This window comes from Manis pentadactyla, chromosome 2, assembly GCF_030020395.1.
Source record: "Manis pentadactyla isolate mManPen7 chromosome 2, mManPen7.hap1, whole genome shotgun sequence".
NCBI lineage: Eukaryota > Metazoa > Chordata > Mammalia > Pholidota > Manidae > Manis > Manis pentadactyla.
The window spans coordinates 155150705-155176755 of record NC_080020.1 but is presented as its reverse complement, the minus strand read 5'-3'; the positions used below and the strand labels follow the sequence as shown (position 1 = coordinate 155176755).

General features: G+C 40.3%; 1 protein-coding gene across 10 annotated transcripts in view; it reads right to left on the bottom strand.

The window, feature by feature from the left end:
• KANSL3 (KAT8 regulatory NSL complex subunit 3) overlaps positions 1–26051 on the bottom strand; it is a 48414-nt gene extending 22363 nt beyond the window's left edge. For 4 of the 10 annotated variants that reach the window (XM_036888665.2, XM_036888632.2, XM_036888681.2 and 1 more), the window contains exons 1-5: positions 25950–26051; positions 24671–24939; positions 19006–19176; positions 10384–10486; positions 10092–10277 (exon numbers count right to left, since the gene is read on the bottom strand). In XM_036888665.2, coding sequence (XP_036744560.2) covers positions 10092–10277; positions 10384–10486; positions 19006–19176; positions 24671–24885 — 675 coding nt within the window. In that variant the 5' untranslated portion in view covers positions 24886–24939; positions 25950–26051. Of the gene's footprint in view, positions 1–10091; positions 10278–10383; positions 10487–15963; positions 16029–19005; positions 19177–24670; positions 24940–25644; positions 25910–25949 lie in introns of those variants that run through there. The other 6 variants (XM_036888672.2, XM_036888651.2, XM_036888690.2 and 3 more) reach the window with 4 other exon arrangements.

The window sequence follows — 26051 nt, the reverse complement described above, 5'->3', positions numbered from 1 at the left end:
TTTTCCTTTTTAGATTTCTGTATTTTCTAGATTTCCTCAATGAATATCAACTGATTATACAAAAAAAAAAAATTCTGCATTTTGTTCTAGAGTACTGCCTTCAAGCTGTGGGATGTTAAAGAAATCTATTATTGTGCCCAAAATAAAATATCCTACTATACTGTATATTTTGTGATTTATACCATACTCTGCTTTCTACTACTCACCAAATATGTGACTTTGCAGATGTACAAATGTAAGTTTCAGACATGCCGATGCTTACAGTGACAAAAGAAATATCTGCGTAAATTCCACACTACACACAAAAGTCAAACTGACCCAATAGAAAGGAAAGGTTTTTAAATGACAGAGATGGTTTGCAGAAAAAAAAAAAGTTTTTGAGAAACTGGAGAATAGAAAGTACTATGGTGATACAGGTTGTAAAAGTTCTGTCTATAGCTAACATCATAGCCAACAGTGAAAAGCTAAAAGTTTTCCCTCTAAGATCAGGAACAAGATGAGGATGCCCACTCTCCCCACTTTTATTCAACATGGTATTAGAAGTCCTAGCCAGAGTAGTTAGGCAAGAAAAATAAATAAAAGGCATTCAAATTAGACACGAAGAAATAAAACTGTCACTATTTGCAGATGACATGCATTATATATAGAAAACCCAAGAAGACTTGACAAAAAAACTGTTAGAATAAATGAATTCAGTAAAGTTGCAGGATACAAAATCAATATACAAAAAGCTGTTGCACTTCTATATATTAATAACAAACTAGTAGAAAGAGAAATTGCAAAAATCCTATTTACAATCAAATAGAAAAAAATACCTAGGATAAATTTAACCAAGTTGGTGAAAGAAACTACATGCTGAAAGCTGTAAGACATTAATGAACGAGCCTGAAGAAGACACAAATAGAAAGATATTCTGTGCACATGGCTTCATGGATTGAAATAATCAATACTCTTAAAATGTCCATACTACCTAAAGCAATCTACAGACTCAATGCAATCCCTATCAAAATGAGGATTTTTCATAGAAACAGAACAATCCTAAAATTTGTATGGAACCACAAGACCCCAAATATTCAAAGCAATCTTGACAAAGAAGAACAAAGCTAAAGGTACGTGCTTCCAGATCACAAACTAAATATGACAAAGCCATAGTAATCAAAACAATGTGACAGAAGTATAGTAACAGACACACAGATCAACAGAATAGAACAGAGAGTCCAGAAATAAACCCATGCATATATAGTTGATTCACACGAGAGGAATATTAGTCGGCCATAAAAAAGAAGGAAATTTAGCTATTTGCAACAATAATGGACCTTGAGGGCATTATGCTAAGAGAAATAAGTTAGAAGGAAAAAGACAAATTCTGTGTGATCTCCCTTATATAATGGAATCTAAAAAAGCTCATAGACAGAGAGAAGACATTGGTGATTGCCACAGGTAGGGGACAGGAGTGGGCAAAATGGGTGAAGGGAACAAAAGGCACAAACTTCCAATTATAAAATAAATGACTCATGGGGATGAAATGTACAGCATGGTGGCTCCAGTTAATAATACTGTATTGTATATTTCAAAGTTGCTAAGAGCAGATCTTAAAAGTTTTCATCACAAGAAAAGAATAATTATGTATGATGACAAATATTAGACTTTTTGTTGCAATATATACAAATATCCAATCATTATGTTGTACAACTGAAACTAGTATGTTATATGTCTATTATACCTGGATTTTAGAAAGTTGGATGACAGCATGAGAAGGTAAGGCAGGCAATGATAAACAAGGACAGGGTTCCTAATTTAAAAAGGGAGAGAATAAAAAGATATCTACATGAGAAATTAGGGAAATACACCATGAGACTTTCTCAGTTCAGTTCAGGAAACAAATGTTTATGTAACAGCTGTTGTTACAAGGCACCAGGCTCACTGCAAAGGAATTTAATCTACAAGGCTAATAAAGACAAACACACAAGTAACAAAAGGGGGTGTATTAAGGTATTATTGATATACACTCTTATGAAGGTTTCACATGAAAAAACAATGTAGTTACTACATTCACCCATATTATCGAGAAAACACATACCCCATTGCAGTCACTGTCCATCAGTGTAATAAGATGCCACAGAGTCACTACTTGTCTTCTCTGAGTTACACTGTCTTCCCCATGATCCCCCCCCACTATGTGTACTAATCATAATACCCCTCAATCCCTTTCTCCCTCCCTCCCCACCCCTCCCCTTTGGTAACTGCTAGTCCCTCCATTGCTTTTTTTTTCTCTACTTATTTTTAAATTTTTTATTAAGGTATGATTGATATATACTCTTATGAAGGTTTCACATGAAAAAACAATGTGGTTACTATATTTACTATTAAGTCTCCACCCATACCCCAAAGCAGTCACTGTCCATCAGGGCAGCAAAATGCCACAGATTCACTATGTGCCTTCTCTGTGCTACACTGTTCTCCCCGTGATCCTCCACACCATGTGTACTAAACATAATACCCCTCAATCCCCTTCTCCCTCCCTCCCCACCCACCCTCCCAAACACCTCCCCTTTGGTAACCACTAGTTTATTCTTGGAGTCTCTGAGTCTGCTATTTTGTTTCTTCAGTTTTGCTTCATTGTTATACTCCACAAACGAGGGAAATCATTTGGCATTTGTCTTTCTCTGCCTGGCTTATTTCACTGAGCATAATGTCCTCCGGCTCCATCCATGTTGTTGCAAATAGTAGGATTTGTTTCTTTCTTATGGCTGAATAGTATTCCATTCTGTATATGTACCACTTCTTCTTTATCCATTCATCTACTGATGGACACTTAGGTTGATTCCATATCTTGGCTATTGTAAAAAGTGCTGTGATAAACATAGGGATGCATATGTTTTTTTGAATCTGAGAGGTGGTATTCTTTGGGTAAATTCTTAGGAGTGGAATTCCCAGGTCAAATGGTATTTCTATTTTGAGTTTTTTGAGGAACCTCCATATTGCTTTCTGCAATGGTTGAACTAGCTTACATTTTCCTGCCAGCAGTGTAGAAGGGTTTCCCTTTCTCCACATCCTCGCCAGCATTTGTTGTTCTTAGTCTTTTCAATGCTGGCTATCTTTACTGGTGTGAGGTGATATCTCATTGTGGTTTTAATTTGCATTTCCCTGCTGATTAGTGATGTGGAGCACCTTTTCATGTGTCTGTTGGCCATCTGAATTTCTTCTTTGGAGAAGTGTCTGTTCATATCCTCTGCCATTTCTTTTTTTTTTTGTAAAATACTTTCTTTTTATTTAAATTTCTCTAAAAACATATAACTGTTTATCAGATACAATATGAATTTCAATGTCATGTGGAGTTTACATATATGTATAAGTAACCTGTATTAGGAAGGGAAAATTGAAGTACACTGCTGTCAGGTTCACATATGACATGAAATGTGTCACTTGAAGATAGACTGTATATATCAGTGGAATGAACCACTAATATGGGCGATAACATGGATGAATTTCAAAACTGTCTCTGCCATTTCTTAATTGGGTTATTGCTTTCTGGTGTTGAGGTGTGTGAGTTCTTTATATATTTTGGATGTTAACCCCTTGTCGGATATGTCATTTACAAATATATTCTCCCATACTGTAGGGATGCCTTTTTGTTCTGTTGATGGTGTCCTTTGCCGTACAGAAACTTTTTAGTTTGATGTGGTCCCATGAGTTCATTTTTGCTTTTGTTTCCCTTGCTCAAGTAGATGCATTCAGGAAGAAGCTGCTCATGCTTATATTCAGGAGATGTTTGCCAATATTGTCTTCTAAGAGTTTTATGGTTTCATGACTTACATTCAGGTCTTTGATCCATTTTGAATTTACTTTTGTGTATGGGGTTAAACAATAATCCAGTTTCATTCTCTTGCATGTAGCTGTACAGTTTTGCCAACACCAGCTGTAGAAGGGGCTGCCATTTCCCCATTTTATGTCCATGGCTCCTTTGTCATATATTAATTGACCATATATACTTTGGTTTATATCGGGGCTCTCTAGTCTGTTCCATTGGTCTGTGGGTCTGTTCTTGTACCAGTACCAAATTGTCTTGATTACTGTGGCTTTGTAGTAGAGCTTGAAGTTGGGGAGCATAATCCCCCCAGCTTGATTCTTCCTTCTCAGGATTGATTTGGCTATTCGGGGTCTTTGTGGTTCCATATGAATTTCAGAACTATTTGTTCCAGTTCATTGAAGAATGCTGTTGGTATTTCGATAGGAATTGCATTGAATTTGTAGATTGCTTTAGGCAGGATGGCCATTTTGACAATATTAATTCTTTCTATCCATGAGCAAGGGATGTGTTTCCATTTATTGATATCTTTAATTTCTCTCATGAGTGTCTTGTAGTTTTCAGAGTATAGGTCTTTCACTTCCTTGGTTAGGTTTATTCCTAGGTATTTTATTCTTTTTGATGCAATTGTGAATGCAATTGTTTTCCTGATTTCTCCCTCTGCTAGTTCATTGTTAGTGTATAGGAATGCCACAGATTTCTGCATACTGATTTTGTATCCTGTGATTTTGCTGAATTAAGATATTAGATCTAGTAGTTTTGGAGTGGATTTTTTAGGGGTTTTATGTACAATATCATGTCAGCTGCAAACAGGGACACTTTAACTTCTTCCTTGCCGATCTGGATGCCTTTTATTTCTTTGTGTTGTCTCATTGCCGTGGCGAGGACCCTCAGAACTATGTTGAATAGAAATGGGGAGAGTGGGCATCCTTGTTCCCAATCTTAAAGGAAAAGCTTTCAGCTTCTCACTGTTAAGTATAATGTTGGCTGTGGGTTTGTCATATATGGCCTTTATTATGTTGAGGTACTTGCCCTCTATACTCATTTTGTTGAGAGTTTTTATCATGAATGGATGTTGAATTTTGTCAAATGCTTTTTCAGTATCTATGGCGATGATCGCGTGCTTTTTGTCCTTTCTGTTGATGTGGTGGATGATGTTGACGGATTTTCAAATGTTGTACCATCCTTGCATCCCTGGAATAAATCCTACTTGATCATGATGGATGACCTTTTTGATGTATTTTTGAATTTGGTTTGCTAATATTTTGTTGAGTATTTTTGCATCTATGTTCATCAGGGATATTGGTCTGTAATTTTCTTTTTTTGTGGTGTCTTTGCCTGGTTTTGGTATTAGAGTGATGTTGGCCTCACAGAATGCGTTTGGAAGTATTCCCTCTTCTACTCTTTGGAAAATGTTAAGGAGAATGGGTATTAGGTCTTCACTAAATGTTTGATAAAATTCAGTGGTGAAGCCATCTTGTCCAGGAGTTTTGTTCTTAGGTAGTTTTTTGATTAACAGTTCAATTTTGTTGCTGGTAATTGGTCTGTTCAGATTTTGTTTCTTCCTGGGTCAGCCTTGGAAGGTTGTATTTTTCTAGAAAGTTGTCCATTTCTTCTAGGTTATCCAGTTTGTTAGTATATAATTTTTCATAGTATTCTCTAATAATTCTTTGTATTTCTGTGGTGTCCGTAGTGATTTTTCCTATCTCATTTCTGATTCTGTTTATGTGAGTACACTCTCTTTTTTTCTTGTTAAGTCTGGCTAGGGGTTTATCGATTTTGTTTAATTTCTCGAAGAACCAGCTCCTGCTTTTGTTGATTCTTTCTATTGTTTTATTCTTCTCAATTTTATTTATTTCTGCTCTAATCTTTATTATGTCCCTCCTTCTACTGACTTTGGCCTCATTTGTTCTTCTTTTTCTAGTTTCATTAATTGTGAGTTTAGACTGCTTATATGGGATTGTTCTTCTTTTGTGGTAGGCCTGTATTGCAATATACTTTCCTCTTAGCATGGCCTTCACTGCTTCTGACAGACTTTGCAGTGTTGAATTATTGTTGTCATTTGTCTCCATATATTGCTTGATCTGTTTTTATTTGGTCATTGATCCATTGGTTATTTAGGAGCATGTTGTGAAGCCTCCATGTGTTTGTGGGATATTTCATTTTCTTTGCATAATTTATTTCTAGTTTCATACCTTTGTGGTCTCAGAAAATGGTCAGTAGAATTTCAATCTTTTTGAATTTACTGAGGCTCTTTTTGTGGCCTACAATATGATCTATTCTTGAAAATGTTCCAGGTGCACTTGAGAAGAATGTGTATTCTGCTGCTTTTGGGTGTAGAGTTCTGTAGATATCTGTTAGGTCCATCTGTTCTAACATGTTGTTCAGTGCCTCTGTGTCCTTACTTATTTTCTGTCTGGTTTATCTGTCCTTCAGAGTGAGTGTTGAAGTCTCCTAGAATGAATGCACTGCATTCTATTTCCCCTTTTAATTCAGTTAGTATTGTTTCACATATGTAGGTGCTATAAAATGGTTATATCTTCTTGTTGGATTGACCCCTTTATCGTTATGTAATGTCCTTCTTTGTCTCTTGTGACTTTCTTTGTTTTGAAGTCTATTTTGTCTGATACAAGTACTGCAACTCCTGCTTTTTCCTCTCTATTAGTTGCAGGAAATATGTTTTTCCATCCCTTCACTTCTAGTCTGTGTATGTCTTTTGGGTTTAAAATGAGTCTCTTGTAGGCAGCATATAGAAGGGTCTTGTTTTTTTATCCATTCAGTGTCTCTGTGTCTTTTGATTGGTGTATTCAGTCCATTTACATTTAGGGTGATTATCGATAGGTATGTACTTATTGCCATTGCAGAATTTAGATCCGTGGTTACCAAAGGTTCAAGGTTAACTTCCTCACTATCTAAGAGTCTAACTTAACTCACTTAATATGCTATTACAAACACAATCTAAAGGTTCTTTTCTTTTTCTCCTCCTTTTTCTTCCTCCTCCATTCTTTATATATTAGGTATCATATTCTGTACTCTTTGTCTATCCCTTGATTGACTTTGGGGATAGCTCATTTAATTTTGAATCTGCTTAGTAATTAGCTGTTCTACTTTCTTTATTACCTCTGGTGACAGCTATTAAACCTTAGGAACGCTTCCATCTATAGCAGTCCCTCCAAAATATACTGTAGAGATGGTTTGTGGGAGGTAAATTGTCTCAGCTTTTGCTTATCTGGAAATTGTTTAATCTCTCCTTCAAATTATAATGATAATCTTGCCGGATAAAGTAATCGGTTCCAGGCCCTTCTGCTTCATTGCATTAAATACATCATGCCCCTCCCTTCTGGCCTGTAAGGTTTCTGCTGAGAAGTGTGATGTTAGCCTGATGGGCTTTCCTTTGTATGTGATCTTATTTCTCTCTCTGGCTGCTTTAAACAGTCTGTCCTTATTCTTGATCTTTGCCATTTTAATTACTATATGTCTTGGTGTTGTCTTCCTTGGGTCCCTTGTGTGGGAGATTTGTGGATCTCCATGGGCTGAGAGACTATCTCCTTCCCCAGATTGGGGAATTTTTCAGCAATTACCTCCTCAAAGACACTTTCTATCCCTTTCTCTTTCTCTTATTCTTCTGGTATCCCTATAATGCGAATATTGTTCTGTTTGGATTGGTCACACAGTTCTCTCAATATTCTTTCATTCTTAGAGATCCTTTTTTCTCTCTGTGCCTCAGCTTCTTTGTATTCCTCTTCTCTAGTTTCTATTTCATTTATCGTCTCCTCCACTGTATCCAATCTGCTTTTAATACCCTCCACTGTGCTCTTCAACGACTGGATCTCTGACCAGAATTCATTCCTGAGTTCTTGAATATCTTTGCGTACCTCCATGGGCATGTTAATGATTTTTACTTTGAACTCCCTTTCAGGAAGAGTCATGAGGTCCATGTCATCTTTCTCAGGAGTAATATTAATTTTACTCTGAACCAGGTTCCTTTGGCATTTCATATTTGTGTATGGCGCCCTCTAGTGTCCAGAAGCTCTACTCTCTGGAGCTGCTCAGCCTCTGAAGCACTGTTGGGGGTTGCAGGGGAGTGGTATTGGTACCTGGCAGGAGGAAAGAGCTGTTTCCTGCTTCCCGGCCACTATGCCTGTCTCCACTGCCTGAACCAGTGGGCTGAGCACACAGGTATAAGCCTCTATACCTGTAGTATACCTTTTTTTTTTTTTTGCATTTGTAGTTGCTGTAGACAGATCTTCCCTCTGGCTGGCCTAATGCCAGAATAGGGTTTGCTGGTTTGCGAGCCAGGTGGAGCTGGCCAGGAGAAAGGCACAGTAGGCTGCCTATTACGGAGGGGGTCCTTTGAGCTATGTAGCCAGCCAGAGAGCTGGAGCACCTGGAAATCGTGAAAGCTCCCAACCTGCTGGGCAGAGTGCACCTGGACAATTTTGTCTACCTGTCCTTTCTCCTGAGCAGTAAGCTCTATGCAATCCCTGCCCCTTTAGCAGCCCTCTTGCTAAGGGCTTCCTTGTTAGGAAGTCTCTCAGACTTCCCGCCTTTCTTTTGTCCCAGAGCAGCCAGATATGGATCCCTGCTTTCCACAAGCGGCTGGAACCTCAGTCTCTCCAGGAATTCTGCCTGTCTTAGCTTTCCAATCCTCTAATCATGAGAGTATCATGAAAGCACCATGAAATGTAGGTTTGTGCTCCCAAAGCACATCTCCGGAGTTAGGTATTCAAGAGTCCCAGGCCTCCACTCCCTCCCTGCTCCATTTCTCTTCCTCCCGCAGGTGAGCTGGGGTGGGGGAGGGCTTGGGTCCTGCCAGGCCACAGCTTTGGTATGTTACCCTGTTCCGTGAGGTCTGCTCTTTTCTCCAGGTGTATGGAGTCTGGTGCAGTCCTCTTTTCCTGTTGCTCTTTCAGGATTAGTTGTATTAATTATATTTTCGTATTATATAGGAGGAAGTCTCTGTCTCACCTCTCACACCGCCATCTTTAATCCTATCTCCATTGCTTTCTAATTGCACCATCTTTTCATTTGTCTCTTTCCTCACTAGAAAAAGAGCTCCACCAGAGGAGGGAACATCTCAGTCCTGCCCATCCCACTGCTTAACACACTGGAAGCACAAAATAATGAATAAATTGGTGTCAGATTTCCTACTATGCATATCATTAATGCATCTAATCCTGAGAGTGTTTGTTTCCTGCACTAAACCAGTCTTCTTTTGCTTTCAAACAAACTTGGCATCCTTTAATTTAAAGACAGGTAAGAAAGAGTAAGTCTGAAAATTTTGGAGATATGACAGAGGGGAAGCTGTTGGCCAGACAAATTACAGCAACAAAATAGGCCAGCTTCCTCCAAGAGAAAAAAGAAAAACTATTCAAAAAAAAAAGTCAAGAACTGAAGTAATCCAAGTTATCTGAGAGTCACTTTGTGTCAGAGTAAAATAATCTAATCATTTTAATAACCTATGAAGGTACATTTACATAATTGTTAAACAGTTCCTGTGAACTTGCTATGTGCCAAATTTTGTACCAAGCATTCTACCTAGAGTAACTAATTTAATTCTCACCAATATGCTAGATAGGTTTTTATTAGCTATATTTTAGATATGAAGAAACCGAGGAACTAATCCAAGATTACACAGCTAATTCATGATCAGGGTGAGACCAGCCAGACAGTCTGCCTCCAGAACCCCTACTCCACTGCACTGAACACTGTCTGGTAGAATAACTGAAATCATAATAAAATGGATCATAAAGAAAAAGTTTAGCTTTGTGCAACTGCCTAAGTAAGAAAACAGAGAAATATAATGCTGTTTTATAGGTACTGACTGAAGGCTTATCCCTCAAGGAAGAAGACAGATGTACCACACTTCCCTGCTCTAGAACATCCCCCAGCCCTGCCCTGCGCTGAGCACTACTGGTTTCTTTCTTGTCCCCTTCTCCACCCTCTTCCCTGGTAAACCGTTCATCTCTTCTGTGATGATCCAACTCCTTTCTCACCTCACCTCAGAGGTGACTCAAACCACAAGCTGCAGGGCTATGGAGGCTAAAAGTGTACTCTGGTTTTCAGACCCCACACTTCATCCTGAAGACAGTAGGGTTGAAGACATTTCAGACAAAAATGTGAAATAATAGCTGTCTCCTGGTTTTAATAGCAAACCCATTAGCTTCAGTCATGCCCTCCAGGCTGAGCAGGCAATGACCTCGTCCAACTCCACCTTCCCTTCCTGAACCCACAGCAGAGGCTGGCTACCCCAGGATAGAGAAGAGGCCCAGCAGAGCCTTACCTTCCCTTTCAGGGTCTGCAAAGCATCCAGGTAGGCCGCCAGCATAGGCAGACTCAAGGTCTCCACCAGGGTGGTGTGTAGCCACTGGATCAGCTTGGTGTCCCAGCTTACACTTGCCAGGGCCTGCCGCACTCTCCTTGCACACTTGTCCACAGCAACCCGGCGCAGCACTGGCTCATTGCAAGCCTGAAGGACATAAGAGGGGGCAGGGGTGAAATATAAGGGTGAGCAATGGAGCATGTCAGCCAGCCAGTGGCACCTGACCTAGGTGGGCAGCTTTCTGGAGCCTTACCCCTTCATTGGCCAAGCGGGCAAGGCGGTCAGACTGCAGGGCTTTGAGGATCTTGTTGAATAGCTTGTTCTGGGCCATGGTCCAGCCAGTCCTATAAGAGAAACTGAGGAATTAAAGTCAAACCCTTGAGACACAGTCCCTGCATGTACAGCATACAAAGATTATGCCACGGTTTCTGTTCCTACTATGAAAGAGTTACTCCAAGTAGTTCAAGTAGTCTAAGACCACTGAGTTAACACACAAAACTAGATTCTGATCCCAACCCTGCTGATGAGCTACCTCAGCGTACACTTGTATTGACAGACCTACTACAAGTCAAAATCAGTCATAAGGGAAGTATTTTTAGTGCTAGCAAAGCTAATTATTTGCTTAGTGCCTAAAATGATCTATTAAGTAAATAAAAGCATGGCACCACTGTACAGATATATTTGAATTTCACCAGTTTAATATTTCATACAAAAAGGCAGACAGGCTGTGCAAGCATTTTAATGTACTAAAACCTCAGACTACAATAAGCAGCCTATTTAAATTAGCTTTAAGAACAAAAATAACACAAATGAAGTGCTATTTTTCCACTCCCTAATATACTACCCCACATTACCTCTTACCCTTTCCCATGTATACTTCTTTTATTTTTCTACGTATCACATAATTAACATATTCACTCTTGAATGGTCTGCTCCTTAAGTTAGCACTGCATCACCCCACATGATACTTTCCCAGGCACTTCTACCTCACTTATAGGAGGCCATACGTGTCCTCCTCCAAATCAGCTGTAAACTCCCTGCAACTGGAAACCTGCCCCACTGCTCACTCCCACCTCCCTACACCCTGCACAGTGGTGCGTGACTTTCTGAGGTCCTCCTCCTGCTCCCCAGCTCCTGGCAATCTTAATTCCATCTCAGGCCAGTCTTCCTGAAGATATTAAGTGAAAGGTGACAGAAGATGCCCAATTAATATTTGCTTACCAACTCTCCCTGACATAAACTGGTGATTACTTAAAAAAAAGAAATCCTAAGTGGATGCCAGACCCAAATGAGAACCTGGGGATAGTCGGCCCCCTTCAAAATCAAACATGCAAATTAAAATAATAAAATACTATTTCTCACCTATCAAATGGGTAAAAATACAGAGTGATACTCTGTTGTGAGGATGTAAGAAAATATATCCCTCTATACTTTGTTGACGGAAACATAAATTAGTAAGACCTTTTGGAAAGCCAATTCGGAAAATTAATTCTGGAAAAAATCAGTCGAAAACCTAAGCCAGATCATGTCACTCTACTCAAAGCCCTTTGTGGCCCCATTTCAAACAGTTAAAAGCCAAGTCCTTACAACAGGACTGCCTGTACAGCCTCAAGATCCATGACTGCCCCTGACTGTCTTCACCACAGTTCCCCCCTCCATCCTTCCCGATCCTGCTTGCTCCTGAATCACAAACTGGGCCTTTGTCATCCAATCTCTCCACCTGAAACAATGGCTCCCTCTCCAATCTCCTTCAGGGTATTGCTCAGATTCACCTTCCCCTGAGGCTCCCCCAACTCAACCCTATTTAAAGCTACCAACACCTCACTCCCACCCCAGATTCCCTCTCCACCTTTCCAGCCATATCTCCACCCCACATTCTATCCATTTTATTTATTTGTTTAGTCTTTCTCTCTCTGGCAGAAGGTAAAGGTCAAGATGGCAGGGACTTTTGTTGGTTTAGTTTAAATGCTATATCCCCAGCACATAAAACAGTGTCTGACACACAAGAGGGACGCGAATATCTGCTGAATAAATAAATGAATTTTGTGCATGCTATAGTCTCAGTCCTGTGAACAATTGAGTACAAATTAAACCCTCCCACTCCCTCCCACACCTAGCACATGGGTGCTGAGCAGCAGAGGAAGACCCAAACATGACTAAGGCTCAGCTGTAAACCAAGCCCTTCACCACACCAGGGTGGTCACTGCAGGCAAGCTGCTTGAATCAACTTCAACAATTTAATCAACATCTCTTACTCTGTAACAGACTAGAGCCCTTCCCACCACACCCTGCCAACAAGATACTCAATTCTCTACAGGTCATCTAAGAACAGCAATCATATGGCCCAGCAAATATGCAGATGGCGGACAAATCACCCTTTGTTATTCATTTTGTACAACTAACCCACTATCCTTGGAAAGAGTAAATACCTTCTAGAAAGGAGGGAAATAATGGTCCAACTTCATTTTCTTCTGTAAAACAAATCTCCCCCTCCCACACCTCTAGTTTTACAAACCAGTTACAGTCCGGGAGAACACTAACTAGGAGCCAGGACTCTTAACCAGCTCTTCAATAAAGAGCTGGCTCTGTGCCCTCAGTCTCCCTGACTGTAAAACACATGGATTGAATGATCTATGTTTCTCCTAGCAATAAAAACCCAGGTTAGCTTTTATTGATGGGAGCTAAAAGTATGAGAGCAGCTGAAGCCCGTGATCACAGAATTGTTCAGAAGCACCCTCTATCTTCAATAGCTTTCCTTGCAAGAGCTAAATCCTGTTTTAAACTCCAAAGCCTTGCACCCCTTTTGTGATCCTTTTGTGGGGTACTTAAAGCAATCTTGGATTTCTTGGAGTTGCCCTTTTTCTTACTTTCCTGTAGTTCTCTTGGTTTAATTTGGCTACTTCACCTGGACCCAGTCAGTTTTTGTTGTGCTTTGACATTCAGAGATTCCGAACTTGGGAGGTGGAGAGCAGATGCTTTAACTCAATGCTGGACTCAGGATACCTTGGGACCGGAAAGGCTGGTGGGGTCCAGAAGCTCCAGCCCACTGGTCCGTAACTTCATTTTCCTTCACGTTATTTAAATGTACAACACTCACATGAGTAGCATTTCTCTTATGCACAGTGATTCTCAAGTGGACTTGGGGATTTATTTGGTGGTGGTAGCAGGAACAGAGGGTGTTTAACAAGTAGTTTTAAAATGCTCTCTGGAAATACATGGATGTACTTCCATACTAATACACTTCTTTGCTGTTAATGGCCAGTTGGTGGGCATTTGGGTTGTGTCTCTTATTGCTATTACAAACAGTTGCAGTGACCACCTCCCCTTCTTTACCCACCAATATACAAACACCTCTCTCTATCTACATCTTCATATGGTTGTGCAAGTATCTCTGTAGGGTAAAGTTCTTGAATTGGAAATGAAGGTTCAAAGGCTATCTGTGTTAAAATTTTCATATTTCCAGTTCTGTACAATAACATATATAAAGAACATGTGACAGTGAAAGCAGTATTACACTATAGCCTTACCCCTAGCAATAATGTTTATTAATAATCAAATAGTTTAAGCAACAAATACAATTTCTTCATGTTCAACAATCTCAAGCTTTCTCAAAGCCTACTGATCATACTGCAAACTTTAATTCTGAGGACAGAGAATAAGGTATAATTTACTTATGAGGTACCAAAAGCATTCCAAAATTATTCTGTTTATTGTACAACAGGAGGGACTTGTTTTCTCTATTTTTCTCTTACTCTATATTTATTCTGAAACCCAAAATGATGGGAATGAGAAAATGATGTGAACAAAATGGGGGGGAGGTGCTCAAAAGCTATTTAGGAATTACTACCATACACCAATGACAGCTGACATTAAATTGGAAAACCACAATGTTGAGAATCTAACACCCCTGAAAAAATTCTTAGGATTGCTGCTGAATATATAACAAAGTAATTCCAAGAACTGAAATATGTTCTCTGTATTTTGTCAGCTTCATGGGAGGTTGGAAAATTAAGTGAGCAGGAAAAAAAAATACTCTAACCCAAGATTAAGATAAAAGATATAATTAAGGAAATTTTTAAAAACAGGAGAATTTTAAATGCAAGTCTGAACAGTGAAATAGATGATGGGAACTGTGGTGAGTCATCACACTACCCTTAAGTAAACCAGTTCAGTTTTCATGAGCACAAAATGCCTTTTCTTCATTTCTTAAATGAGATCAGATAATCTTATGTTCTCCATGCTCTGAGTGAATCTGAATGATGTCTGGCCCCTGGTTTATCTTACTCAAAGCAGCCAAAAAGTCACACTGATCCTAGAAAAGTCTATTTCCAAAGTTAATTATTCTTTCTCTGATACTGTTTCAAGGGAGACTAATTCATGGTCTAAGGATTTTTATTACCAGAAGTCAAACAGGAAGAGACAAAGAATATCAGACTGAATAGGTCACACTTATTTTTTTCAGATTATAAAAACTCCTTGCTTAAACACTAGGAGAAAAGAAGGAAGGAATGAAGGGAAGAGAGAAAACAGAAAGGGAGGGAGAATAGTGGGGAGGGAGGGTGAAAGAGGGAAAATAAACAACTCAAAGACTTTGGACTCAAAATTTCAAACATCCAATGTACGTTTAATACATACATAGCTACATACAATACTGAGAGATATAATTAGAGCAAATTTTAAAAAGAATTTTGGGGGAGGTGAATTCAGAAGCTCTGAATTCTAAGATAAAACCACCTGCTTTAGGACACTAGATCTTTTACTGCAATGTTAGAAATGTCCTAACGTCCATTTGAGCAATGTTGAGAAGTATCATGTCAGGAGTATTTTGTTAAATGTCTTTCAAAAGCTGTGCATCTAATTAAACCTGGCATGTGACAAAACATTTGGGGAGGAAAAAAAAGTCTGGTCCAACTTCTTCGGGACAACATTACTACACCAGCAAATGTAAATCGTTTTCAAAGTTTCTCCAAGTCACATGACTTAGGCATGCAGACACAAGAACATGATCTAGACCAGAGGTCAGCAAACTTTTCCTATAACTGAATGGGCAATAGGTGTGTTAAGAGTTTATGGGCCATACGGTCTCTGTCACAAGTATTCATCTCTACAGTTATAGTACAAAAGCAGTCATGAACAGTACCTAAATGGATATGCGTGACTATGATCCAATAAAACTATTTATGGGCACTGAAAGTTGAAATTGATGTGTTTTTTTAAAAACTTTTTTTTAAACCAGTGTAAAAACTATTCTTAGTTCACAGGCCATACAAAAACAAGCAATAGGCCAGATTTGGTACAAAGGCCATAGTTTGCCATCCTCTGATCTGGACAATTAAATCAGGCAGTGAGGGCTATTTAAACTGTGTCACAAGCTATCACACATTACTACCCAACACTAGTGTCAGTTGCAGGGGGCTTCACTTTCTATATGCAGGAAGTTATCTAAAGGCAGTTTCCACTGAAATAATTCAAGAGGGGGAAAAGGGCACTAGCAAAGAAAATTAAGTTTCTGATTCCATTGATAGATCAGAGTAAGCTCTCCAAGGAAAAACAGATTTCTAGAGAGCTGTTCTATAGTCCATGAGTACTTGATGTGGGAAACTAATTTTACATGATTTTATACAGGAAGAAAAGCAGCAGCAATTTAACAATCAAGTCAAGGGACAGAAGGGCAACAAGATAATTATAGTTAGAGGAGAGGGAACTAACTCCAAGTTCCAAACAGGCTATAGACCCAGAATTAGGGAATAAGGTCATAAAATGGTGACCTCTGAAACTGAAGCCAGTAAGTACCATCAAATAATGAAATTAGCTGTGTGCAAAAGTGACCTACCTGAAGAGATGGTTTGTAAGCCTGTTGCTAATGAGAGTAGGACGCCTCCAAAATCTCATCAGACACTAAAAAACAAATAATCTGAGATAAACAGCACTAATTAATCATATCAATCTGGCAATGTCATAACAGAAGGATGAAGGACCACATGGAGAAAGACAAGCCAAAGATAAGAATCTGTCAGCGTTTCTCTTCAGGATTGGGTAGGTGAAGGGGTGCCCTGACCTCTCTGTGGACCCATCCTGCTTTGAGGAAAGACAGGTACATCCAGTATTTTGCTGAAGGAGGGTACCACTCACCATCCACCTCAGGAATGGAATGGCTCCCCTGGACTCTCCCACTGAGTAGCAGTGCTCTGCCCAGGGCCACCCCAGGATCTCTTCTGCCTTGCAAGCATTTCTCTCCTTATAAACTAAGAAACTGATATTCATATGTATTATTAAGTCTGTAATGACTTTGTAAGTATGATGAGCCTCCTAAAATCTCCTGATCATGACAATGGGCGAACTGATACAAAACTTCTCCCATGCAGCTTCTGAAGTTGCAAACTGAGGACAAGGCAACTGAAAGCACCACAAAGGGACACATAACCATGTGAGGCCACCTTGTTCAGCTACCTCTAACTGGTCTCTCTTTTAACTGCCCTTAAAGAGATGGCACAGCAGTGGAGAACACTGGGCACTGGAGTCAGACTGCTGTTTTAAACAAATCACTGTTCCATCACTTTCCACCTAAGGCTTCTTAAACTCCCTGAGCTAAGTTTCTTCACCTTGTAAAATAGAGATGAAGAAGGGATAGACCTTGGAGAGTTACTGTGAGGATTAAGACAAAGAATGAATATGAAGTGCTTGGCACAATGCCTGGCACCTAGAAAGCACTTGGCAAATGGTAGTTCTTTTTTGTTACTAACCTGTCATTATTTGTTATTACTATTAACTGTAACACTGGTGATAAGCTTTTGTTGAATTCATTGACCCCAGTTAATTAATTCCAGCAGTTAATCTTCATTCACAGCAGTTTTCCTTTGTCTAAAGCTCTGGAGAGCATTTCCCCTTCCTAAGGCACACACTAACTCTAATTTTAGAACCCACAAAACTCATGATGCGTGATCAAAACCAAAAGTTTCTGTGCTGACTGCCCTTGCACTGTTCACCATGTAAGAACTTATTCACTATGTAAGAACTAGTTCCCCGTGTAAGAACTTGTTCGTTATGTTTCAGAAAATTGGAGACTGTTGAGAATTAGGCTTGGAGTTGATTAATGATTGTGCATTGGGTCCCCTATACAGAATTTTATTGTTGTTAACAACCATTTGATCAATAAATATGAGAGATGCCCTCTCAAAAAAAAAAAAAAAAAAAAGAACCCACAAAACTTTTTCCTAAGTTCTTTGACCAAAGGCTCCTCCTCAACAGCTACTACCCTGATCACACAAGCATAACTGCTCAATCTCATTCCCTGCTTCCAACCAGACTCATACATCACACCAATTGCCTCAAGATTTCCTACCATTCTTCCTACCAAATTTACCTTTCTCTTCTGTTGTCACCAAATAAGAGCTCTTCAACATTATGGCAAGTTTGCCATTTACCAACTCCTGATGTAAAGATTTTAACACTCCCTTATACATGTAGATAAAAATATAGAGAGCACCATCAGAGAAATGTAAATTAAGAAGACAGTGAGATGTCACTTCACACCCACTAGAATGCTCATAACAGTAACAAAAGGACAGATAATAACAAGTATTGGCAAGATGTGGAGACTTTGGAATTCCCATACACTGCCAGTGGGAATGTAAAATGACACAGCCCCTTTGGAAAACATTCTGGAAATTCCTCAAAAGTTAACAGAGAGTTTACCAAATGACCCAACAATTCTACTCCCAGGTATATATGTAAGAGAACTGAAAACATATGTCCACACAAAAACAAGTACATGAATGTTCATAGCAGCATTATTCATAATGGCCAAAAACTATTAGTAACCCAAATATCCATCAATGGATGAATGAACAGAATGTGGTATATCGATACAATGGAACATCATTCAGCAATAAACAGGAATGAAGGACTAATTTGTGCAACATAGATGAACCTTGAAAACATTATGCTAAGTGATAGAAGCCAGTCACAAAAGACCACATTATATGATTCAATTTGTATGAAAAGTCCAGAACAGACAAACTTAGAGAGACAGAAAGTAGACTGTTGATGGCTAGGGACTGAAGGGATTGGGAGGAAATGGGCATGGACTATTAATGGGTAGAGAGTTTCTTTTTGGGGTGATGAAAATGTTCATTTCAAATTGACTGTGGTGATGAACATTCTAAAAACCACTAACTGTACACATTAAGTAGGTGAACTGTAGAGTATATAAACTTTATCCTCATAAAGCTGTTATGCCATAGGTAAAAGATAAATGTTTGCCAAATGAACAATGACGAAGACCTGGAGAGGTGTTGAGTCCCCTGGGCTAGCAGGAAGAATGAGAACAAAACCAGCCAGTAAACTCATCAAAATGGGCTGAAGTGTTCTCTCAAACCCACAGACTGCAAATCTGCTTTTAAAAGCCACTCATATCAAACATCTCTTAGCTCTTCATGTAATTCCAAACATTTTTCATTATCCTAGTTACAGGCCACATAAATACAGATTCTTATGAATGTACGTTTTTTTTAATAGCTTGGTTCTTATTGTAATCTGGGTAACTCCCACATCATAACCTGTACTACATAATCTACAAAGCTGTCATACTTATCAAATTTGATTTATTTATTCAATAAATAGTTATTACATGCCTACTGTGTGCCAGGCAGTGTCCTAAGTGTCAGGGATGCAAAGATGGCTGAGACGCAAGCCTTCCTCTCAAGGTCACTGCATAGTGAGCTGAGAGTTACAATGCAGGGAGTTAGGAGAACATTCTGACTGTGTTGCTGCAAATGAAATAAGCTCCTAATAAATGTTTCAATGAAGATGATACAAAATATTTACAGTGGGGTGACCACCAGCCCTGCAGTGAGTCTTCCTGAGGAGCACCTACCTATTGACATGCTCTTCCCAGTCCTCTGGTGGCGGAGGAGCATCTGCATCTGTCCTGGCAAAGATGACATGCCGTTCACATTCATTCATCACACTGCGTGCCTTCTGATTGTCGTAGAGTGGCACAGGGGTTGACGTGACTGTTTCCACATCTACTGGGACATCTGATTCACTGTAAACAGATGAGGAAATAGGACCAGGCCACATGTACTTCACTCCACATAGGTGTTTAATGATCATTTGTTTGCCAAAACATGTCTCCTTAATATAATTATCAGCTTTAAAGTATGCATAAGCACATTACATCCATGAGAAAATAATGATCCAAAGTCATCTTTCCCACACCTGTCTGTTCTCTGCCCCTGCATGTTGTTGTGTGCTAGAGGAACACAAGGTCACTTTAAAATGAGTTGATGCAAAAAAAATGACAGTTGTTTAAGAAGACAAATATAGTCTGTAAGCAACAGTTGATTGCCTAAACATTCTTTCCAATATGGTAGCTATAAGCTGCATGCAACTATTTAGATCAATAAAAATGAAATATAATTAAAAATTCTGGTCCTCAGTCACACCAGCCACATTTCAAGTGCTCAACAGACATGTGGCTAGTGGCTATTGTATTGGACAGCACAGTTATAGAGCATTTCTAACACTGCAGAGTTCTGCTGCCCATTGTTGGTCTAAAGTTTTAAGTTATTCATACAAACTTTCCTTTTCATTAGCAAGTCAGCGGCTATTTAATTACATACTGTAAAAGCCTGTGATTGTCTGTAACCAATCACCTGCAAAGGTCACTGTCTGTAACAGATCACCTTAGCTATTTATCTCACTGTGTAAGGAGCTGAGAACAGAAACAAAAAGAAATGGATATATAAAGGAACTTTCATATTTCAAAATGTTAATGAAATCCTACTGCCCTAAGGGCCCTTCACTACACCAACTTGTCACCCAAAATACTGTGCCAACCAAACTGGTCTACCGGATACCTACTAAACATCACTTTTTAACTTTTCAACCATGGTGATCTTATTGCATCCATTCCAAATGGATGGAATAATTACATCATTATAAAATGAACTGATATAATGTGCAGCTAAATTAGGTGGTGGGTGAAAAAGCTAATTATCATCTCTGAGCAGACATTGGGCTAAGCACTTGGGCCTGTATGCCAAAAAAAAGAAAGAAAAAACTCTCAATTTCACCATTCCAAATCTATCCTCTTCCAGTCTTCCCCAACTCAAGGTACCACCCAGTTGCTCAAGCCAGAAATCTAAGAGTCATCCAAATTTCACCTTGCCTCTAAACCCTGGCCCCTTTCCAATTCATGACAAGAGGTCCTGTCCACGGTATCGACAAAATCTATCTCAAGGCCATCCATTTTTCTCCATCTGTACAATTCCTGCCCCTCTCCAAGGTGGAGGTCACAACTGCAGTACTGTAATGGCCTCCTGGCAGGTCTTTATTCCACTCCTGCCACTATATTCGACAAAAATTCAAAGTGATTTTTTAAAATACAAATCCAACCTCTAGCTTAAAATCCTTCAATGACTTCTTACCATTCTTAAGATCAAATCGTTCATGAGGTAGCCTCTGCCAACTTCTCCCCAGCTCCCACTTACACCCCTATTGCAACTATATTCCACACACAGTGGCCTAAAACGAGTTCCTAGAACACACTGTAGGGCCTATATAGAGATGGTTCATAGGAGAAATAACTAACTACTGAAATGACCACGTTCCAGACTCTCACTTTTGGAAAATATCATGAGGTATTAACACAGGAGTTTCAGTGTTAGCAAGAAGTTATTACAAACTAAGAGAAAAAGATTTCAAATTCTATTTAAAGGAGCTTTCCAGTGATGCCCTGGGCCAGAGGCCTCAGGATTATCCTGGATTATTCCCTAAAGTCACACATCCTGTACCCTGTAGAACGAAAAAAGCCAACAGAATGCTGCCCTTATTGGGAAATGAAATAAAAACCATTATTCTACATGTGTTTAAAACACACACATCCTGGTACCTCTAGCTCATTAATGATAAATGGGGAACCTGCAGAAGCAAAATGTAAGATCACTACTCCCCAACAAACCTAAAATCTGTGCTAGAGGAAAGATTAAACATTAGGCCAGATCACAAACAATTCTCTGAATTGCTCTCATCAAGTAAAACCAACAGACTTACAGTTGCATAATTTTTAACTAAAGCAGTATTCTGAAAACCAGAGTACAAGGAATTTCTCAGATCCATAATAATGCTAAATTCTTCACTAAAACAATCTCTTGTAGCTAATTCTCTCAAGCAGCAAACAGTAATTAAGTGCTTATTAATTGACGTTCTTCCATGTATCATGCAAGGTACCCTGAGCACAAGAGTGACTTGTACATGCTTATGTATCCATCACCATCTCGGAGTGGTACAATGCAGTGTGTTACTGTTTACATTAGAGAGACCATGGGAAGGACTGAAAAGCCAGCTCTGAGCGGGGCAAACAGAGAAGCCTCCTCAACAAAGTGATGGAAAAACTGAGTTGTAAACAAAGAGGGAAGAGGGAGAGGAAGGGAAGGAGAGGAAGAATATTCTAGGCTCCGGCGCAAAGTGGAGAAGGAGGGAGGGAGAGGAATGAATGAGGAAATTGCATGGGTGATCTGAGTGAAACATACCTAGTGTCATGATGAAGGGCATACGTAACTGCACAAATGGTGCTTTACTGACTCTGGAGTGGAGATTGTAGGGGAGAGTAAACAGCAACAGACAAAACAAAAACATTTCTTCCCCAAAAAAGTTATTAAGGACATGATTTGATCACCAAAATCATCAACAAACCTTGAAAAATAAATAATTAGACCACCTTAAAGCTCAAAAGAAGTGCTGCAACAAGTTTATTTAAGCCAAATATAAATTTATCATACATACATAGTAAATCTATGAGAAACTCCTTAGCCTATAACGTAAGCCTGCTGAATATATAATCAGACCTCACAAGGGTTCAGATCAACCCACGGTTGACAGTTCTGTGACAAGCTGAAAGGAAGCTAGGTCTTGAGAATATGCTCTAAAGTTTGTGGGTGAAGTCAGGAAAAGCAATTTGCATCACCACAAAAAGGTTATTGTTGAGTGTTGGAGCAAGCCAGGACACTAGACTAAAGGAATGAGTCTAATCTTGTGTGGCATTTTTAAAAAATCAACTCTTCAAATAAAACAATAGCAAAAATCAATGAAACCAAGAGCTGGTTCTTCGAGAAAATAAACAAAATAGATAAGCCTCTAGCCAGACTTATTAAGAGGAAAAGAGAGTCAACACAAATCAACAGAATCAGAAACGAGAAAAGAAAAATCACGACGGACCCCACAGAAATACAAAGAATTGTTAGAGAGTACTATGAAAACCTATATGCTAACAAGCTGGGAAACCTAGGAGAAATGGACAACTTCCTAGAAAAATACAACCTTCCAAGACTGACCCAGAAAGAAACAGAAAATCTAAACAGACCAATTACCAGCAACGAAATTGAAGCGGTAATCAAAAAACTACCAAAGAACAAAACCCCCGGGCCAGATGGATTTACCTTAGAATTTTATCAGACATACAGAGAAGACATAATACCCATTCTCCTTAAAGTTTTCCAAAAATAGAAGAGGAGGGAATACTCCCAAACTCATTCTATGAAGCCAACATCACCCTAATACCAAAACCAGGCAAAGACCCCACCAAAAAAGAAAACTACAGACCAATATCCCTGATGAACATAGATGCAAAAATACTCAACAAAATACTACAAAGCCACAGTAATCAAGACAATTTGGTACTGGTACAAGAACAGAGCCACAGACCAATGGAACAGAATAGAGACTCCAAAAATTAACCCAAACATATATGGTCAACTAATATTCGATAAAGGGGCCATGGACATACAATGGGGAAATGAAAGTCTCTTCAACAGATGGTGCTGGCAAAACTGGACAGCTACATGTAAGAGAATGAAACTGGATCACTGTCTAACCCCATACACAAAAGTAAATTAGAAATGGATCAAAGACTTGAATGTAAGTCATGAAACCATAAAACTATTAGAAAAAAACATAGGCAAGAATCTCATGGACATAAACATGAGTGACCTCTTCTTGAACATATCTCCCCGGGCAAGGGAAACAAATGCAAAAATGAACAAATGGGACTATATCAAGCTGAAAAGCTTCTGTACAGCAAGGACACCATCAATAGAACAAAAAGGTACCCTACAGTATGGGAGAATATATTCGTAAATGACAGATCCGATAAAGGGTTGACATCCAAAATATATAAAGAGCTCACACACCTCAACAAACAAAAAGCAAATAACCCAATTAAAAAATGGGCAGAGGAGCTGAATAGACAGTTCTCTAAAGAAGAAATTCAGATGGCCAACAGACACATGAAAAGATGCTCCACATCGCTTGTCATCAGAGAAATGCAAATTAAAACTACAATGAGATATCATCTCACACCAGTAAGGATGGCTATCATCCAAAAGACAAACAACAACAAATGTTGGCGAGGTTGTGGAGAAAGGGGAACCCTCCTACACTGCTGGTGGGAATGTAAATTAGTTCAGCCATTGTGGAAAGCAGTATGGAGGTTCCTCAAAATGCTCAAAATAGAAATACGATTTGACCCAGGAATTCCACTTCTAGGAATTTACCCCAAGAATGCAGCACTCCAGTTTGAAAAAGACAGATGCACCCCTAAGTTTATCACTGCACTATTTACAATAGCCAAGATATGGAAGCAACCTAAATGTCCATCAGTAGATGAATGGATAAAGAAGATGTGGTACATATACACAATGGAATATTACTCAGCCATAAGAAAAAACAAATCCTACCATTCGCAACAACATGGATGGAGCTAGAGGGTATTATGCTCAGTGAAATAAGCCAGGCGGAGAAAGACAAGTACCAAATGATTTCACTCATATGTGGAGTATAAGAACAAAAGAAAACTGAAGGAACAAAACAGCAGCAGAAGCACAGAACCCAAGAATGGACTAATAGTTACCAAAGGGAAAGGGACTGGGGAGGACGGGTGGGAAGGGAGGGATAAGGGTGGGAAAAAAAGAAAGGGGGCATTACGATTAGCATGTACAGTGGGGGGGGGGCACGGGGAAGGCTGTGCAACACAGAGAAGACAAGTAGTGATTTTATAGCATCTTACTATGTTGATGGACAGTGACTGTGAACGGGGATGTGGGGGGGACTTGGTGAAGGGGGGAGCGTAGTAAACATAATGTCCTTCATGTAATTGTAGATTAATGATACCAAAATAAAATTAAAAAAAAAAAAAAAGCAATTGGGAGGAAAAAAAAAAAATCAACTCTTCAGTCTTTTTTTTTTTCACCAGTTAAATAATCTTCAATTTCCTCTTCCCATACAAATCCAAACATCTAAGTGGAACAGGCTGTTTGCTTTCTTTTGAACATCTTGCTTTCTTAACCCATTAGATGTCTTACATGCAGATGGTCCACATAGAGGTCTGATATCCTCATACTGTGTTAACAGAGATGCCTGAATTAAACATCCAAGGCCCCCCTCCATACAATCTCCAGTAATAAAATCCTCTCTAATCCCCAGCATCTGATGACTGACCAATTAGGGCAGGGGCAGCCCCTAGGAGAGAAGCCCAAACTCACATGGTACTTTCGTGCTGCCTCCGGGGCGTAACAAAGAGCATGCGGGTGGGGCGGGCACTACTGGCATCTGGGTGGGCACTCCATGGCTTGGCATAGCTATGATCCAGGAAAACCAGGTCCAGCTCCCGCTCGTGCACTGAAAGTTGGAAGAGCAGCGACGTGCCCATGCGCCGTGCTGAAGTCTGAAAGTCCCTCTCCCCACCCCGGTGGGCCATGTCAGTAGAGGGTCAGTCAGCAAGTAAGAGAATGGGTTTCTGCATGCTAGTCACCTGCAATGAAAAGTTTAAGTTTAAATCAATTCAAATATTCTAAATTTCTTCCAACCTAAACATCTAATATGCTTCTTACGTTTGTGGCCTTCTATCAGTCATAACTGAGCACCCATTACCCTGCAGACCCTTGCCCACTAAGAGGTTTCTGATAACCCACACCACCACCGAAAAGCTACTCCATACTCCACCTCCACAAATTCACTAAGTGGAGCGCTAAATGACTCCACTGTTCACACTGGCCTCATATGGACGGGCAATAAACTTGCTTGGACAGCGCCACAATTTTCCTACGTGGGCAGGACGGGTTTTGGCAAACAACAGGGATCACAAATACGAGTTCTTCCAAAGCTAAGGGTCTCTACGGCTTCCCGCCATGCTCTGAGGCGTCACAGAGCTCTGTGGCCACAGCGTGAGTCCCCACAGCACGCCGAACGCGAGCCTCCAGGGAGCCCTCGAGTCTCCCGTGGTATGTTAAACAAAAGTTGTGCAGCTACTTCATAATACTCTGGAGTTTTGAAAAATATACAATGAGAGCTCCTCCCCAAAGCCAGTAACAAAATCCACCGCAGAAACCCTCTCCCTCACAGTAGGGTGGTGCCCGGCAAACCGCCCGGTACTCCGGGAGCCCCCTGGGGGTCTCGCCTCAGAGCCTCAAAACGGCCTCATCCACGAGGTTGGGCTTATAATTCGCGTCTTACTGACCAAGGCACTGGCTCAGGGTATGAAGTGACTTGGCCAAGATCACCCAGAGTTCGCGACGAGGAGAAGACGCCTCGCACCCGCCTCCCGCCCGCGCGGGCCCGGCTCGCCGCCCGCGTCACGGCAGCCCGAGTCCGCCCCCGGCCAGACACGCCCGTCAGGCCCCGGCCGCCCCGGCCCCGGGGTCTAGCCCTCGGTCCCCGCATGCCCCGGAAGCCCTAAGGCCCTCGCCGAGACGCCCGCCCGCTCTGACTCAGACGGTGGCCCCCGGGTCCCGCCACCCGCGCCGAGTCCGCCCCAGCCCTCACCCACAATCTTCGGCCCGCGCGCTCGGCCGGGGCCAGATGCTAGCGCGCGTGCGCGTTACCGCCTCCGCGCCCCGGCGCGCCGGGTACCAAGCAAAATGCGGA